An 18,308-nucleotide genomic window follows, 5' to 3' on the forward strand; every position below is an offset into this window, starting at 1 on the left:
TGCAGAAATATGAATCAAGACCTGGGTTTCTGAGCAATGTTTCTTAAGCTCATTGTAGGTCATTGCAGGGGGGTTTTATCTTAATGCTCTCATCAGCACCGATGTCACCAGGGTAAACATGGGTGCTGTGTGTGTAGGAAAATTGATTTAATGTGTTTCTCTAGAGCCTTGTGACGAGCAGAGTCAAGCTCAGGTCCAGCCGCTGACCCCTTTTTCACCTTGTAATCCGCAGTCTCCTGTGCCTGTCCTCCATCTTTTTTTCCTAATGTGCGATGTGTATAAAATAGTAACGTGCCCTTAACTGATTCTTTAAGACTTTTATTAGTTTCACCTTTCTCTTCTCACCCTCCATCTACTGTGCTAGATGAGGTACTTTCCATGAAAAGGCTACAGAACAGGGTCTAAAATGGCCATTTTATTTTCGGTGTACAAATTTTCTAACATTTTTACCTGTTAAGCTATCAGTAGGGGGTTATCATGTTTAGGACCAAATGTTGTTGTTGTAGTTGTTGATAAACATTTTTCCCAAATAGTAAAGAGAGCAAATATTTGAAATTTGTTTCCTTACAATGACTAAATGTTTGAAAACATTTCAAATAGTCTCAGAAAATTATTATGCTGTTATTTTAGTTAGATAATAGTTTATTTGGCTCATCTAATAGTTGTCACAACAGTAACATGGTGTTTTTTGCCTCTAAGGTTTTCTGAAAAGTCATTATGACACCAAAGTAGTAATGGGCGATATAAACGATATGCGATATAAACGATACAAAATTGGCCTACGATAGAGATTTTAATTCTATTGCACTATCGCGATAATGCATGTTGATGACGCAATCTACCCGCGAAATTTAGAGCCACGAGCTGCAACCGGCTGAAACGCATCATATTCGTCGTCATCTTGAGTAAACATGGCTGAAAGCGAAACGGAGGAGCTGGTGAAAAAGATCGGTGCAACATCCATTGTTTGGACTTGGTTCGGATTTAAGCGTCCGACGAGCAGCAGCAAACTATACAGAGTGTGTGGGGCAACAGTTCGGGGTAACACACACGACTAATCTGTTCTACCACCTCAAAACGAAACATGTCACTGAATACCAGCGCGCATTCACAAAGTAGTGGTGTAAACAAAATCTCTGTGTGTGCCCGATTTTAAGATTCGTGGTTGTGTTGCTTTTTAACTGAGTATACATCAGTTTTTCTGCTCTTTGCATCTTTTGTGTCCTTTAAAAAAATAGCCAAACTAAAACTACATTTGATTTGGAGTGCCTTCTGCACTGTTTTGCACTTTTTACTGTCTATGGCATGGCACTACTGTAAATAAACCTTTATACTTGAAGCATTTTCTTTAGTTGACGTATACAGGTGAAACGCGAAAAATTTGAATATCATGCAAAGGTAAAAGGTGAAACTAATATATTATATAGACTCATTACATGCAAAGTGAGATATTACAATGCTTTATTTGTTATAATTTTGATGATTATGACTTACAGCTTTATGAAAACCTTTTCACAATATTCTAATTTAGAATTTGGGTTTTTTATAAGCTGCTAGCCATAATATAAACATTAGGGCTACTTAAAGTCTCTGCAGCTAGTGTTCTTGAATTTTATTTATCTGCAACATTATGTTGTATAATTACAGTTTTGCACAATAAATGTTCTCAAAACGACATATACTGTTTCTTTCTTTCTTTTAAAAAATATATATTTAGCAGTTGTTTGGCTTTCCTTGGGGTCTGTGTAACCTGTTCTGAAATGGTTTTATTATAATATATATATCGTTATCGCAAGAGGCTGCAATGTATATCGCAATATGGATTTTAGGCCATATCGCCCATCCCTACACCAAAGTGTACCGTATTCAGTGAAAGTGCCAAATAATTCCTAGTATTGCTGTCTCCAATTTTATCTCCAGCCCCAATGGCTCTGAACTTCCTGTCCTCCTATTGTCTCTTCTGCATACATTTAGCGCAGAGCCTTTGACCTCCCCTCCAGGTGCTCTACGGCTGCTCTTTTCTTTCGGCCTCCAGTCCTGTTCAGAAGCCCTTTTTATGTTTATGCATTATGCTCTGCTTTGCATATCCCACTTTTAAAAGTCTATATATTAATGTAACTATAGGGTTTTTATATGCCTTTCTACTTGGCCCATTTTGCAACTAGGTTGCTTTTTTTTTTAATTTTTTTATTAAACACTATATATCATGTTATGCAAGTCCTGCATATATCACTAAAACTTTAAAGATTTGATACATTACCAGTCAAACGTTTAGACGCACCTTCTCTTTTTACTATCCGTTATGTGCAAAATAGTAATAAATTGCTACTTTGTTTAATCAAATCAGCTTTGTTGCAGAAACCGTACCTATGTCTCCTTTTACTCTTCTATAAAGAAAAATCCTATAAACTTAAATTGTGATGTCTACTGTCTTTTCCCAGGCTGATTATTTCTCTTGCATCGCCACCATAGTCTACATCCGAAAAGAGAACTGCTTGTACCAGGCCTGTCCCAGTAAAGACTGCAACAAGAAGGTGGTGGACCAGCAGAATGGCATGTACCGCTGTGAGAAATGCGACAAAGAGTTTCCAGACTTCAAACATCGCCTCATGCTCTCGGTAAGGGACTTGCCCTTGGCTCTTTTGCCCCTTCTGAAATAATACATGGAGCTCCTCCAGTCAGTATTCTCTGGTTGTCCTATAAAATAAATATCTCTGCCATCCTCTTTATGCTCTCTGAAAATAGTCATTTCTGAAATCAATGGTAGCAGAGTTTGTTGCGTTTTTCCTGCTCTAAATGCATCGCTCATTTGAGCCCACTTTATTTCTGTTTTGCTGTTAATCAGCTCAGAGTGTTTTGTTAATTGCTCCTTTTTGTATTTAAAGCTGCATCTTGAATTCTGGGACAGGACAGGAATGGGCAAATAAATAAATCCTTACTGCTGGTCTGCAGCCAAAAATGTTATAAAGGGGTGGTATAATGCCCCTTTCACAAGATGTAAAATAAGTCTTTGATGTCCCCATTGTGTGAATGTGATGTTTCAGCTCAAAATACCCCACAGATATTTTTATATAGCATGTTAAAGTTGTCACTTTTTGTGACAGTTTTTGTCTGTTCCTTTAAATGCAAATGAGCTGCTGCTTGTGGCACAGGGGGCAGAGCTTCAAGAGCTTGTGTCCTTTTACCTCACACAGACATGCACTGAACATTTCAAAAACTTTTAGCCTTTTATGTTCAAAGCATAGTCAGAAAGTGTAAGAAGTGACAACATGCAGACAACATTTCTGAATGGTTAGTTGGTGAATTTATGTAGCTTATGTGTAGTTATCTTCTATTCATTGATTAGTGTATTCTGTCTTGATAATCTATAAATCGTGTTCCGGGGGCGGGGTTTATGAAAATTTTAGGGTTGGTGATGACACTAACCCGGGAGGAATGTTGTGTAGTCCCTACCAGCTGTTTGTTGTAGTCCTTAAAAAGCAATTTCTTTAAAAGAAAATATCTCCCTTTGCTTTGAACTTTGAGTGTTGTTACTTTACAGATGTTGTTTATGCTCAAACAGCAACATTACACACTAACTAAAGTTAGAGTGAAATCATATTCTTTAAAAATAGAAGTTTAATGTTATAACTCCATTTAGGCTCTATTTGGTTCCAGCATCCAGACATGTTGAAAAGTAAAAAAAAATGTTGTTGTTGTTTTCGTCTACAAAGCACATCACTGTCTTTACCACTAGAGGCTCTGATGTTAAGGGCTTGTCTCACTTTTCTGAATATCACTGCCAAATCTACTGATTTGTTGTTGGATGTGACCTCTAATAAATTAGGTGTGAATTCATTCTTTTGTGCTTTTTATTAATTGTCCTCTCATTCTCTGTCAGGCCAATGTCGCTGATTTTGGAGACAACCAATGGGTGACTTGCTTTCAGGAAAGTGCTGAGACCCTTCTGGGCCAAAACTCAAGTTATCTCGGCCAACTCAAGGACTCGGTGAGTTTCTTCTTCCTGTCTATTTCTCATTCTTTCTTTTTTCTTCTTTTTTTTTGTCCATGTTTTCCATCCGTGTGGTACATGAAAGTGTGGCCTTGAGGATTGGCCTCGAGACACACTGAAGAGCAGCACATTGTGTATCAATTTGGAGTTCTTTTTGTGGTGTAGTTTAGGATGTAGGCATTCAAGCCCAAGGATTTTTAACGAGATCTTACTCCGAGAGGTTGATTCAATCTCTCATGGAGTGCATATATTAAGAGATAAACAAAACATTTTTAAAGAGAAATTTTTTGTAAGTCTCTTGTAATATTGTCTTGCCTTGCTTTTACAGAACGAAGCTGCATTTGACGAGGTCTTTCAGCTTGCAAACTTCAATACTTTTGTCTTCCGGAACCGAGTGAAGCTGGAGACCTACAATGTAAGTTTAGTTGATAAAAACCTCTCAGGGGCCTTCAGCATGTGGTCTATGTAGGTACAGCTGGGTGTTGGCCAATTACAGTTTGACCTAATACTAATCATTTAAGGAATACAATAACCATATAACCAATAAGTAAAAATAAATATAACTATTTCAATATAAAGTCATCATTGTATATAGAAAAGATGCATTCAGTGATGGTAGTACCGTACTTTCATAATGTTTTAGAAAATATTTAAATTTTTTTAGCCCTTTTTTTTTTTTTTTTAGAAACTTTCTATTCAGAGAATCCGGCAAAAACATAAAAATAATTGTTTCTATTACACCAAATCTGCATAATAACATTTATTTCTGAAGGACTGTTAGTTTTTTAAATTTTAATATTTGACAAAATACTACTTTATTTCTAATCAAATGAATGCATGAGGGCATAAGAGACTTCTTTTAAAACTTTTGAAAAGTAAGGCACGTAAATATATGCGTGTTATTTAGGGATGCACAATATATCGACCACCATATGGGTATTGGTCAATACAAGTTCATTTTTAATGTTAACAACCCTATAAGAAAATTAGGATGATATATTAAACCCGATAAATAGATTATTTTCTTCAGCTGATTCACTTCAGATACGCACTGTTCTGGTTTTGAATTGCTTAAAATATTATTGGAATCACTCTGAAAAGGATAATACAGTTAAGTGCAACATCTGCAGCACAAGTCTGCCATAAGTTACTTACATTTTATTCATATTTCATATATATAATGATCTCATATGGGATGAGTTTGGTAAGGTTAATTCATGCTGTAGTAAAGCATGACCATCTTAAGCTTAATCAAATGCAGCTTAAACATCACAACGTAAATTATTTGGGTTAAGTTGGCATACAGTGTGTCATTACGGGAAGAGCGCATCCACATCAAGAATTACACATTCTGACTAGCATGTAACTTAAAATTTTATGTTTGTTTTATAAATATCTGATGCGTTTTGAGTCAATTAACCCGCTAACAGCACTTAAGTACTTCAGCACAGCTCAAACAGCAATGCTGTTATTTAAAACGGTAATATTAATTTTAGATGTTTCTTTTTCAAAAAATATTGATGCTATTAACTAACACTTTTCTCTCATATTATTTTCATGGTTTAATTAAAATAATGTCATTATTGTCCATGCGTAGGCTATTCCATTTTATTTATCCATGGCAAATGTATTTTTATTCTTTATACGTGTTTTCCAATCACGTGTTTGCATTTAGGCATTTTTGTAAGGCAATACATTATTTATTTATTAAAAAAACAATTCTCCAACGCAGTGTAAAATAAATTTTAAGTTAGGGAATCTTACACTGGTTCAAACTAGGCAACTGTATTGTACATGTTTGATTTATGTTGAAGTGCTTGGGACATGGCTTTTAATGGTAAGCCTTTTTTTTTTTTATCAGGCTCTCCAAAAATTATATCAATTTAGATTTATCAGCCAATATATTGTATATCGGCTTTCAAATATAAAGATTTTTTGGTATCGGCCAAAATGTTCATATTGGTGCATACCTAATGTTATAAAGGCTCGGTGTAAAACGCAACACATTTTATGCACACTGTAACAAACTGTTGTTACTTTTCAAGCCAAAATATTTGCTAAAATTGCGTAGTGATCAGGGTGGAAGGAATCTTTTTTTTGAAGTTCAACAAAACGTGTATATATCCATGTTTTTCGCACCTTTGATGTGATTGAGATTTATGTAAATTGACACAGCATCTCTGCCACCCCGTCCATCACAGCGCTGCTGATGAAAATTGCTCTGTGCCTTGTTCTTTCTCCGCATGACGTGCTACACACGATCTGTGTAAGAACTCCATTGACAGATTAGCTGTGAATATTAAGGATGTTTGTGTTGTTTCTGTGAACCTGAAGCCAAAAACCCCCACCTACTTCATTTGCCTTCCTTAAACACACCTGGTCACAAAACCCAATGCAAAGAACATCTCGGGGCCATTTTCTTTTCCATCACCTTTTTTTCCTTCTGATAATCTGAGTTGATATTCATGTTACTTCTCAAATTTCAAATCAACTTAATTTTAACATTCCATATTAACTACATATAATGTATAGCCTTAAATTGGCTAGCTTATTTCTTTAATCGAGTTAGACATATAGCGGAGCTGCAGTCGGTCTTTATGTAATGCGATTTATTACTCTGCAGGGAAATTAGTATGCGTCTGAAATGCTGTATCAGTATCCAAATTTCACAGCCATCACATTGCTGGAGATCGTAAAATTGCATGTTCAGGTAATAAAACCAGAATACAAGGCCAAAGTCAGCACTCGTGAAGGTCACCTTTAACTTAGGTGTATAAAAAATATGGATTTTATACGATTTAGGAGTTTCTCCAGATACAGACATGAGATTGTTTGGAGTATTAAAAACCTGGTTAGAACTATCAAACCTGGAAAATTAGTGGAAATTATTAATCAAGATCAATGTATAATTGTATAGAAAATAAAAAAAATGGTAACACTTTACAATAAGGTTCGTTTGTTAACATTTGTTAACTTCATTTGTTAACTGCACGTATACAGCCTTTATTAATATTTGTTAATATTAATTTCAACATTTACTACTATATTAAAATCTTGTTAACATTAGTTAATGCACTGTGAACTAACAATGAGCAGCTGTATCTTTATTAACTAACGTTAGCAAAGATTAACAAAAACAGTAACAAATGTATTGCTCATGGTTAGTTCATGTTACGTAATACATGAACTAATGTTAACTAATGCACCATATTGTAAAGTGTTACCAAAAAATTATATATAAATGACTTGTGTGGGGTGCGTTTTGATAATTACTATTATTATTTAGAATAACCCGAATGTCAGAACAAATTTGTGTGTATTGCGAATCCCGTAGGTGTGTGAATTTTTTTTCTGCAGACTTTATGGAATTAGTAAATTAAATCAGTGAACCCACATGAACCCAAAATAGTATTTAGTATTTTCCTGCCTCTCAATCCAGTCTTCATCATGTGGATTTGCATAGGAATGTCTGTCTGGTAAGGTTTCTGGGAAGATATGGCCATCTCTGAAAAATATTTTAGGGTTTAGGGCTGTCCAATAATATCGATACTTTGAAAACAAAATCCTGTTTTAAACGTATTTAAAATGACGTTAACATTTCATCAAATCTCTGTGTGTCAAACGACCACCTCAGTTCCTGTAGATCGCTGACTCGCTGTCTACAACGCTTACAGTCGCCCGTCATATACATTCATACAGCCAATGTCTCAGAAGCAAGCGGGAGCGAGCATGGTGATATTGGAGCGCCTCCAGCTTGCAGAGCCGATGTGTGGGTACACTTAGTTATTAAAATAAGTCAGGGTGTAATGAATAAGATCAAACGGTATCACTTTATTTCGATAGTCCACTTTAGACATTTTACTAGCTATAAGTAACTTTGCAGCTAAATGTCAACTGACTGTCATTAGAGGATTAGTAGAATGTCTGCTTAATATCTGTAATGTATGTAAATAAATACCTTATTTTGATGCTACCCAACAGACATACAATTGACTAAGTAACTTGGCAACTACAAGTCAACTTATTCTCCTAACCCGAACCCTAACACCTAACCTAACAGTCTACTGACAGTCTACTGACAGTCTACTACAGCCTACTATAATACTCTTATGAGAGTTAGTTGACATGCAGTTGAAAAGTTACTTATAGTTAGTAGAATGTCTAAAGTGGACTATCGAAATCAAAGTTCAAAGTTCAAAGAGTTTATTGTCATATGCACAGACAGAAAACATAGTTTCCCTGCACAATGAAATGCTTACTTTGCCGTTCCACACCAAATGTCATCCAATAAATACAATATCATACAACAAAAATACACAAAGTGAACAGTAAAAGCAATGAAGGCAATAATGTTAAGTGCATTTCTTAATAAGAGCAATAAAAAGCTAAAAATTTAAAATGAGGTAGTGCAGTTCTATATAAAATAATAGTTTCAACATACTCCTATCAGCTGTTTAGGAGTCTGATGGCAGAGGGGAAAAAAGAGTTCTTAAGTCTGGAAGTCCTGCATTTCACACTTCTGTACCTCCGTCCTGAGGGTAGAAGTGTGAACATAAAGTGTAACCGATAAAACAAATACCGTTTGTAAGCTTTGCCAGGCCAACACTATACTATTCAGGAAATAACCAACTTGCGTTATCACTTAAGACACACACAGATGAAATGGCGGCACTGCAACCTCAGCCGAAATCTGTTGATTGAAGGCAAACTACACTGGATAATAACACCAAGCTTCAGTCTACCTCAGCTCGTGCAAAGAAGATAAAGGAGTCAGTGGTGCGTTTCGTTTGGAAGGCTTTGCGGCCGAATAGAGTGGTTAAAACGCGCGCTATGTGACCCCGACACGCAGATCAAAATCAAATATCAAAAAAATTGTTTACAGCATAGTCAAGTAACCTTATTTATATAGTGCTTTTTACAGAACAGAAACCACTACCACTAAAAGTTTGTTTAGGCTTTAGAGTAACTTTAGCTCTTGAAGTACTTGATTCATTTAGGTTGCAAAAATCATTAATTATTAATTTAGTTTATCTATACAGCAGCTCTGGATGACACAGTGATGTCATCGATCAGCTCAGTTCTCATACAATGGTGTCAATGCAGGCAGATCAATAATATTGTTGAATATTAAGCATACTGACTATTTCAGTTTTATGAATGTTTACTTAATGCACTTAATTTATTTATAACATACTACAGTTTTACAAATATTGTTGCATCCACATTTTTAGTAAAAGTGTTCAGTGACGCATTATGCACTTCATACATTTCAGTGTGTTCACTGTGAGTGTGCAGTGACACTGCAATGCAAATAGCTTTGCTAATGAATTGGAATGGAAGTTTTTATTTTTCTGCTGAGTTATAAATATAATGTGATACACATACCAGAATACCTCAGGTGGTACACAGCAAGTTGCATTTTCAGCTCTATTCTTTTTAAATTTTTTGATTTTTAATAAAAGTATTGTAATACATCTCAATATGTATCGTATCGCAATACATCTGACTATTTCAAGGTTGCTAAAATACAGGCAGTGGATTGTATTTTTGCCCATCATCTGCTTTCAGCAATAAAGCTTGTGCTAACCCTAGTTCTAAAATGCCAAAACAACAAAATCTTTTAAATGCTTCTTATTCAGGTTCATGTCATTTGATTATTTCTGTATCCTATGGGTTTTAATGAGAATGAGGTTATTAAAGCTTATTAATGTATGGGAGATTTGCTTTTAGTCTGCCCTCTCTGTCTCACATTTAAAGATGTTTAATGCCTGCAGTTGTGGCTAAATAGGTTTTTAGGTTAAACAAATGGTGATAGGAATTTCCACAGGGGTTGTTCGAAGATGCTCATCATTTTTGCAAAAGTGTAGTCTTTTTACTTGTAAATCTCAGCTTTTTCTACTTGCTTCATAAATCATATTCAAACTGAAAACATTTGCTCCCCTGAGAGAGCTTACAACTAGGGATGTCCCGAGCCTATCTCAAGGATTGGTATCGGGGCCGATCAAGCATTTATTTAACTGAGCCATTCCGGCTATCTTAAGCCAGATCATTTATTTTACGCCAGCTGTCATGCAGGTGTCGTGCAGCCATTGGTTCACAGACTGGCATTCTGGCAACGCGAGCTTCATGCTTTCTAATCTTAAATCCACGTTTTTTATATATATATATATATATATATATATATATATATATATATATATATATATATATATATATATATATATATATATTAGCAATTTTGCTTATTGTTCAAATAAATTACAATAATTTTATAATAATAATAATACATTTTATTTGTAATGCGCTTTTCTAAAACCCAAAGCGCTAATATCAGCAGTTTCATATTATTCACAGTTGTGACCACACGGTCTGTTTACAATGTCTACATCGTAAACAGTTTACCATCTACCAATTACAGTGTATATATATATATATATATATATATATATATATATATATATATATATATATATATATATATCTTATTATTAGAATAATATAATATAGACCTTTAAATATAATTACTGTTGTAATAATTGTTATATTGAAATGACCCCATAGTGATAGATTGCCCTTATTTACATTTGAGCCCTTGCCCCTGAGATACTCTCTACACATCCCTGTGTATACTTGAAGTGTACACCACGCACTAAGAAAATACAAGTATCGGATCGGGACTCTGTATTTGCAGATAGTCAATATTAGAGATGCACGATATATAGGCCACCATATCGGTATCGGCCGATACACGTTCATCTTTAATATTATCGTTATCGGCCCGATAAGAAAATTTGGCCTATATAATAAAGCTGATAAATAATGGATTATTATATAATTATCTGTTGCCGGTATCGGACAAAATTTTAATATCGGTGCCTACTCAATATTCAATGACTCGGATCGAATTGAGGGCACAAACTCGATCAGGACATCCCTACTTACAACTACGCTTGGGTGGGATTGAGTGTGGAAAATTTGGGGACATGGATTGTAATCCCTTTTGTTTTGTCTTCATAGGATGAATCTCGCATTAAAGTGACAGTGGTGGATGTCAAGCCTGTGGACCACCGAGAATACAGCAAACGGCTGATCATCAACATAAGGAAGATGGCTGCACAGTAGAAGATCTGCTATAGTTACATAGATCAAATCCCACAGACATTGTGTGGCTTTTTTGAGTTTCTTACAGTATCGTGTGTACTAATTTGTTTTTTTGTTTTCTATTGCTGTTTTTCCCCATTTTTGTATTTCTACCATTTAATTTCACAAAAAAAAAAAACTTATTTCATTTTTTAAAATGCTGCAGGACCAGATTAGCATGTGCAGTTGTCCCCCAGAACGGACTGATTGAAAAGGCCCTGAAGTTTAAATGCTGATGCGGTTTGTGATAAAGTAGAGGTGGGACTGTAGGAGACAAATGGAAAAAGAAATGGACTTGGAGTTTGGAGAATTATAGATCAGTGTACATTCAGAGGTCAGCTGCTGTGATCTTAGGTTGGCTAGAGGAAAGTACAACCCCTGTTTTTGTGTAAGAATGCCTGGACCTAACCTGCATAACCTTGATAAGCCTATTCATAGTCGTGTGCTTACAATGCACACTGTATTTATATAGAGATACACTGTATGTCTCTGCTAATTCTATTGTACAAGTAATAAAGCTGTTTGTGTTCTCGAGTCTATTTGTGTGGCTTTATTTTACGTTCTGAATTTTCTGCTTCATAAAATGGGTTGGGAGTTTTTACGTTCTGAATTTTCAGGGTATCCACACTATTGTAAATTTTGTGCACAGGCTAACTATCTTCCCATGCATTTGCCAACAGCAACCCACTTGTTTTGAAAGTGACTTCTATATGAGCTGCACTTTATGCATGCCCACCCCCCTCCACACACACACACACACCAAAATGTTACTAATGTAACCGCACCTAAAAGCATTTTGAGACAGATTTTACAGCACAAACACTTTCAGTATTAACATAAACTCGCTTTATAAAGTGTTGCCTTCTAAATGTGGCTGCCGTTCACCTGTATTGTTGGAAGATCGTGTTTCATGGTCTGTCTCTTAAAGTCTGGTTCTCTGGACTTTCTGAGGGGAGCAGCAGTAAGACATGTTTTTTCCTCCAATTGCATCTCATGAATACAAAATCTCTTATTTGGCGACAAGACGTCTCTAAAAAGGCCTGTTTCTGTCTGTCTATAGCTGTCTGATGGTAACCTGCTCTGGTGAAATCCCCCAGCAGCAAACAACACAACATAAACATCGCTCTGGCTCACTGTTAACATCAGAGGTAACGTTACTTTGTTGTACCCGACGTGAAGGCCAAACAGCCTGTTTTCCTTTTATCCTTTTTTTCTTTCTTCGTCACCTCACCTTGGCACATCCTTCACCAGCCTGCTGTGATTTGTAGTTTTTAGTGGTATTATTTGTGGTTTTATTCCTGTTCTAAAGGTCTAATTGACAAATCTGTTTGTGAATACTCCCGCTCATATTCATTCCTGTTATTCACGTGTAACAATCTGCGCAAGGAGAGTAGCGAGCGCCACGGCGACTTGCGCACTATTTAAAGACTTTTGAGTAAAAACTGCATCCATAGCATCACTTAATGCTTCGTATTAATGGAACTTCTTTTTCGTGAGGCATAGAGACATAATGAGCGATATGTATTTTGTTTAAGAGCCTCAGGGCAAGTCCAGGCTTGGGATGGAGGCGGGCGCACACGGTGCAAGTCTGCGCCTCTGTGTTTGCCCCTGGCTATTAAGAACAGCATTAAAATATGGCTTAATTTCTCTTTTTTTATGTGATATTGAACTCACTTCAGTCAATATTATGAATATTTCCATCTGAAGTCTGTGTATTCCATTCAAATCCAATAACTTTGTACTGGTAAAGTGGTACTGAGCTTGTGTTTCTTCACATTACAATTTAAGAATTGAATTCCCAGTTGCGTTTATATTCCTAAGGCTGACAAGAACAGTTTTAACCCTTAAACGCTTACATTGGGTCTTTTGTGACCCCGGATGTCATTCACTACCCTCTCATATTTTTTATTTTTTTAAGTTAGACATCAACCTTATTAGTATTACTCAATCAATTAATTATAAACAATATAACAAGAAAAATTATACAATTCCCATTTTCCCATTCATTTTTGTGTAAAAATTGTATAGGGTCGCTACCAATCTGAGATGTGACAGTGTAAAGACCTTTCTTTCTGCACAATGACTGAATAAGTGCAATTCAGCTTTATTCCACAAGGTGACAATGTCATACACAATGATGAAGTGAACTTTCTCTCATTGTTACCGCAGGCAGAAAACAAAAGAAGAGGAAGCATCATCAGCAAAACTTGAAATAAGTTTTGAGAATATGTATGAGATGGAGAATATGAGCCAGATGCTTAATGTACTGTAAAATAACATCTGACGATTACAGTGATGATGGTATAAAACATCTGCTCAATATGAACCCTTCCAATCTCCAAAAGGTAAAAAAATATGCTTTATTTTATTTTTCTGTAATTGTGAGTTTTACATTATCGCGACAGGTAGATATTCATTAATCGGTGTTAGATGTAGATCTGGTTCGCTAAAGACCACAATATGTAATAATAATTGGCGAAACATTCATGCATTTAAAGACTAGCATCTAAGCTACTGTTAATCTAGATAGTGCCATTGTGGAAACAAAAGGCAAGACACTGAATAAAACAAATAAATAAATTAATAGATATCACCATGCTTCCCCAGGTGATTGATTACATTAATAATTGCGAAAAAAAAATTTATTCGAGTTTTCTGAAATGTTCTGTTTAAATATGCAAATGAGGCATTATCTAAATAAATATACACATATTTGCATACATTTCTAGAACAAATATTTTAACATTGGATAAAGCCAGGTTCAAAATTCTTATTTCATTGTGTTGACATAGTCAAAGATTTTTACTGAGGGGATTTTGGAGATTTAAAAAAAAAATGTAGGCCTACGTATAAAATGTATAAAACCAGGCAAATATGAACAAACCCCTCTGCAAAAACCTTCAGGATATAGATATGCATAAAACTGTGAAGTTTGGTGTATGTAAATGCTACTGGAGTGGAGATTTCTGACTCAGTGCAGGAGAAAAAACTCATTTTGAGAAAACAGCCTTTAAAGATATGTACTGTAAATTAAATCTGCAGACGCAAATAGATAAAGTGCTATAAAAAAAAATACACTTAAAACTGTATTTTGAATGTTTTCTTTCCACTAGTCTAAAAAAACTTTATGAAAATCCCCAAATCTCATAATATAATGATAAAAAATAAAAGATACAGAATAAAAAAACAAAAACAGTGTTTTTCCCTGTAGTGTCTCGCCTTAAGATCATTATGCTTTCAGAGTATTTTATTTAATTGACTCATTAGGCTATGAATTTAACATGCATAAACATTAGTATGAACATCAAACAATAATTTAAAATGGAAAATTGGCATTGTTTGTATTTCTCTAATTTGTATTTCTCTAATTTGTATTCAAGCGTGGTGTGGATAAAAGCATTTATTTTTTAATTGTGCACAATAAATTAAGTTCAAATATAATGACAATTGAAATACCTCATGAAAATATAAAACACTAATAAAACAATAAATACAATTAATGAATAAAATAACTTAATAAATAAAGATATTTTTATCCTTCTGCATTAATCTACCTTTCTCTACATTTATATTTGAACATTTCTGATTGTGCACAATAGTTAATATGACAATTCAATTGCAAAGGGGAAAACAGTAAAGAAAGGCACATTACCTCAATATACACAAATACAACGTTAAAATAATGATTCATTACATGAGATAATTAATAAATAAAATGAACTAATAAACTGAAATAAAAATGTTATATCAGTCTACATCTTTTTTACATTGTATTTGAATTTTTTTGGCAGAATCTCTAACCATTTTGCACCATTATATTGTTCTTTCATGTTTGTATTCGTCTGTGACATCTCCTGATGAAGCCAAATAGATAAACGGTTTGTCAGCTGCACTTAACAGAATCTAAACACCATGAAAAGTCTTCTAAATCCGCTGAAGTGATAACAGCTGAGAAGCGAGTGGTGGAGAAGTTTCTGCAGGAGGATTATCGTAGACTCCGTGGAGAGAGATGCGCTCTGCTATTACCCAGACTACGAATGGGCTCTTGACAGGTTTCAGAACGGCAGATAAAGGAAGATGTGTGTGGTAATGAAGATGCCCGTTGCCTGCTTGCTTGGAGTTGTGTTTTTGCATTGCGCTGAGGCCTTCCGCCCTGATTTGGCTCAGGGGAGCGATGAAGATGATCTTTTAGGCTTGCAGTGGTCTAGCCCTGCTTATTGTGACAAGGCTGAGAGGCACAGATAGTGCGCCAAATGTGTTCATTCTGTCAAATGAAGTTGATGCACACACCTTCTGCACCAAGCTCTGACTTTAAAGGAATAGTTCAAGAAAGAAATTCATACAGGTTTGGAACAACTTTAGGGTGAGTAAATGATGACAGAATTTTCATTTTTGGGTGAACTATCCCTTTAACTGTGAAGGGCGTTGTGGGAAATCAGCGAATGGCATCTTTGCACTTGCCTTCCCTTAAAGGTGAAATTTGTGTTTTTGTAGGCTACTGTTAAAATATGTTCTCCCATCCCAGTTTAATGTGTGTACCAGTAAGTAATCCTACAAACCAAGTTTAAAAAAATATAATAAAGGTAATTGCAACTTTGTATATCATAACTGCAACTTTTGATAAGATGTAAGTGACTTTACATCTCACAAATTACATATTTATTTCTCATAATTACTTTTCACAATGTGGCTATTTCTTGAAACTGAATTTATATCTCACAGAGTGACTGTTTCTTGTATTTATTTTGTATTAATTAATGTTATAATTTATTTAGTTGTAGTCATTTATTAATTTACTTTTCATTTATTTATTTACTTTTTCATTTATTTATGTTTTTATTTTATTTTATTTATTTGACCATTTTTGAGTTGAAACTGGCTTCCATAGTTTGGTGCCACTAGCGGCATTTTAATTTTAATTTTATTATTATTTTGTTTTATTTTATTTAACTTTCCTCTTTTATTTTTTAAAGGCAAAACTGACATTTTATTTTATTTTATTTTATTATTTATTAACATTCCTCTTCTATTTTTTACTCTGAGGTGGAATCTGGCTTCCATAGTGTGGTGTCACTAGTGGCATAAAACTGATGCGACTAGCATCAGGTGTTTTGGAAGTGGTTGTCTCTGTTTGTGCGTTCATGTGGTTTGACTCTTAAACAGACTGTAAAGCAGCAGTACTGATGATGGCAGCATGCCCGAGACAAACGCAGAGATAGCCTTCAGATGGGAGACCATAATTGTAATGAATGGAGAGGGGAGAGCAGTATGTGGGCGTCTCACTTAAGATTCATGGGCCTGCTGCAGATGCGGAGGCTTGGAGAAGAGGAATCGGAGAGAGAGAGAGAGAAAGCGGGTGTCAGTAAGACTTAACCAAGGCATTATAGTCTGAGCAGGGTTTGAGATGCACACATCAACACAAAACATTCTGCTGTTAGAGTAAGTTAGTTATATTGTCCTGTCCTTTCAATTAGATTTTGAGAATTCCACAGACAGTTATGTGGTTGGCAGGTGCAAGGCAGATGCTTTTTTATAATTGTTGAGATAAAAAGAAAACCGGCTGCGTATCCTGCGAAAAAGTGTCTGAGATTGAATTTGTAGATACAAATGACATTGTGACTCCTCTCCTGTTCTCTTCTGTAATTGGATTAGGCTCTAGATAGTGTTTTTGTTTTCTATTGTCAGACACCGGATTACTCCGACGTCTTCTTTCATGCCAATAAATAATACATTTTGGCAGCGATAGGGGTGAGCGTTGTTATTTCCCTGTGCAGCATCTATATCTGCCACACAGGAGCAGCTTTTTTTACTCCAAATGTGGATCATTCCTTTTTATTCGGCTTTAGTCTGTAAATCCTTGTGTAAGTGTCAGTCTGTGAAAATAAATTTCGCAGGGCATCCTTCCCATCCCCACAACCCTTGTGACAATCATTTGAACGTGGATGGACAGACTTTTGTAGCAACAGAGACGCAACATTTTCAAAACCGTGTTCCAACTTGTATTCGAAGACACTGAAAATCATTCACCGTTTTAAAATGTCATTTGTCAAAATGTCAATGTCATTTATTCATGTGATGGCAAAGCTGATTTTTCAGCTTTAAATAATGTTCATTACATATTTTACATATTCAATGTTTAATTCAGTCATACAATTGAATTTAAAGGTGCCCTAGAATGTGAAATTGAATTTAACTTGCCATAGTTAAATAACAATAGTTTAGTACATGGACATGACATACAGTGAGTTTCAAACACCATTGTTTTCTCCTTCTTGTTTAAATCTCGTTTTTGAAAAACACCCCTGAAAAACGGGCGAATCTCCACATAACACCTACTGTGACGTAACCGATGGGATCATTAATGCAAAATTTGCATAAGCCAAGCCCTTTCAGAGATACGGTGCTACACAGAACTGCGCTGCGCAGGTGAAGCACACACGCACACACACACACACGCACGCACGTGACTGTTAAGTTCGTACTGAAAATAATGAATAAACTTACCACTCCGAAACGTCCATTTGCATTCTACAAACAACCGCTTGTTCCTCAAACTCTGCATCGTCGTCTGAAACCGGCTCAAACATATACGGTTTTACACCGAGTCTCTCCATTTGCACGTCGGACCTGTTTGCTGTGACTCTCTGAGCTCTTGTAATGAGCCCGCAGTGAAAGAGCCAATCAGAGCAGAACTCCTCATTACTATTCATGACCCTTCCAAATAAGGTAAAAACAGACCATTTCATTCTAGGGCCAATTTATAGGGTTGGAAATTGACCTGTAAAACCTTTTCTGGACATTTTAAATGGCTTTTTAAGCCACATACCCTCTATGTAGATATCAGGGACAAAATTAAAATATTATTTCAACACATTCTAGGGCACCTTTAAATATTGCTACAATTGCCACTAAACACACAGGCAATATAAAGGTAAAGGTGCTCTAAGCGATCTCGCGCGTTTTTTAGGCCAAAACATTTTTTTTTCACATACCGCAAACATCTCCTCACTATCCGCTAGCTGCCTGTCCCCTGAACATACTGTAAAAAAACGCGGTCTCTGCAGACAGCCCAAGCTCCACAAACAGCAGCAAAACAAACTGAGCAATAAACAGAGCGACCCGCACCACGAAACATAACAAACTGTTCCAGCCAATAACCGACAAGAATGATGTGGGG

At 35.6% G+C, this 18,308-nt stretch overlaps 1 protein-coding gene and 1 long non-coding RNA gene across 2 annotated transcripts in view; both read left to right on the forward strand.

Moving 5' to 3' along the window:
• The window catches only part of rpa1 (replication protein A1), a 36,578-nt gene extending 24,913 nt beyond the window's left edge, over positions 1 to 11,665 (forward strand). The window contains exons 14-17 of the mRNA XM_079608907.1: positions 2,442 to 2,618; positions 3,881 to 3,988; positions 4,320 to 4,406; positions 11,009 to 11,665. Coding sequence (XP_079465033.1) covers positions 2,442 to 2,618; positions 3,881 to 3,988; positions 4,320 to 4,406; positions 11,009 to 11,113 — 477 coding nt within the window. The 3' untranslated portion in view covers positions 11,114 to 11,665. The remainder of the gene's footprint in view (positions 1 to 2,441; positions 2,619 to 3,880; positions 3,989 to 4,319; positions 4,407 to 11,008) is intronic.
• Positions 11,666 to 12,092: 427 nt separating this feature from the next.
• Positions 12,093 to 15,982, forward strand: LOC306997239. The gene is made up of 3 exons (XR_013797317.1): positions 12,093 to 12,279; positions 13,301 to 13,476; positions 14,995 to 15,982. It is a non-coding gene; the product is annotated as an uncharacterized lncRNA (long non-coding RNA).
• Positions 15,983 to 18,308: the final 2,326 nt, after the last annotated feature.

Source organism: Phoxinus phoxinus, assembly GCF_949152265.1.
Source record: "Phoxinus phoxinus genome assembly, chromosome: 4".
NCBI lineage: Eukaryota > Metazoa > Chordata > Actinopteri > Cypriniformes > Leuciscidae > Phoxinus > Phoxinus phoxinus.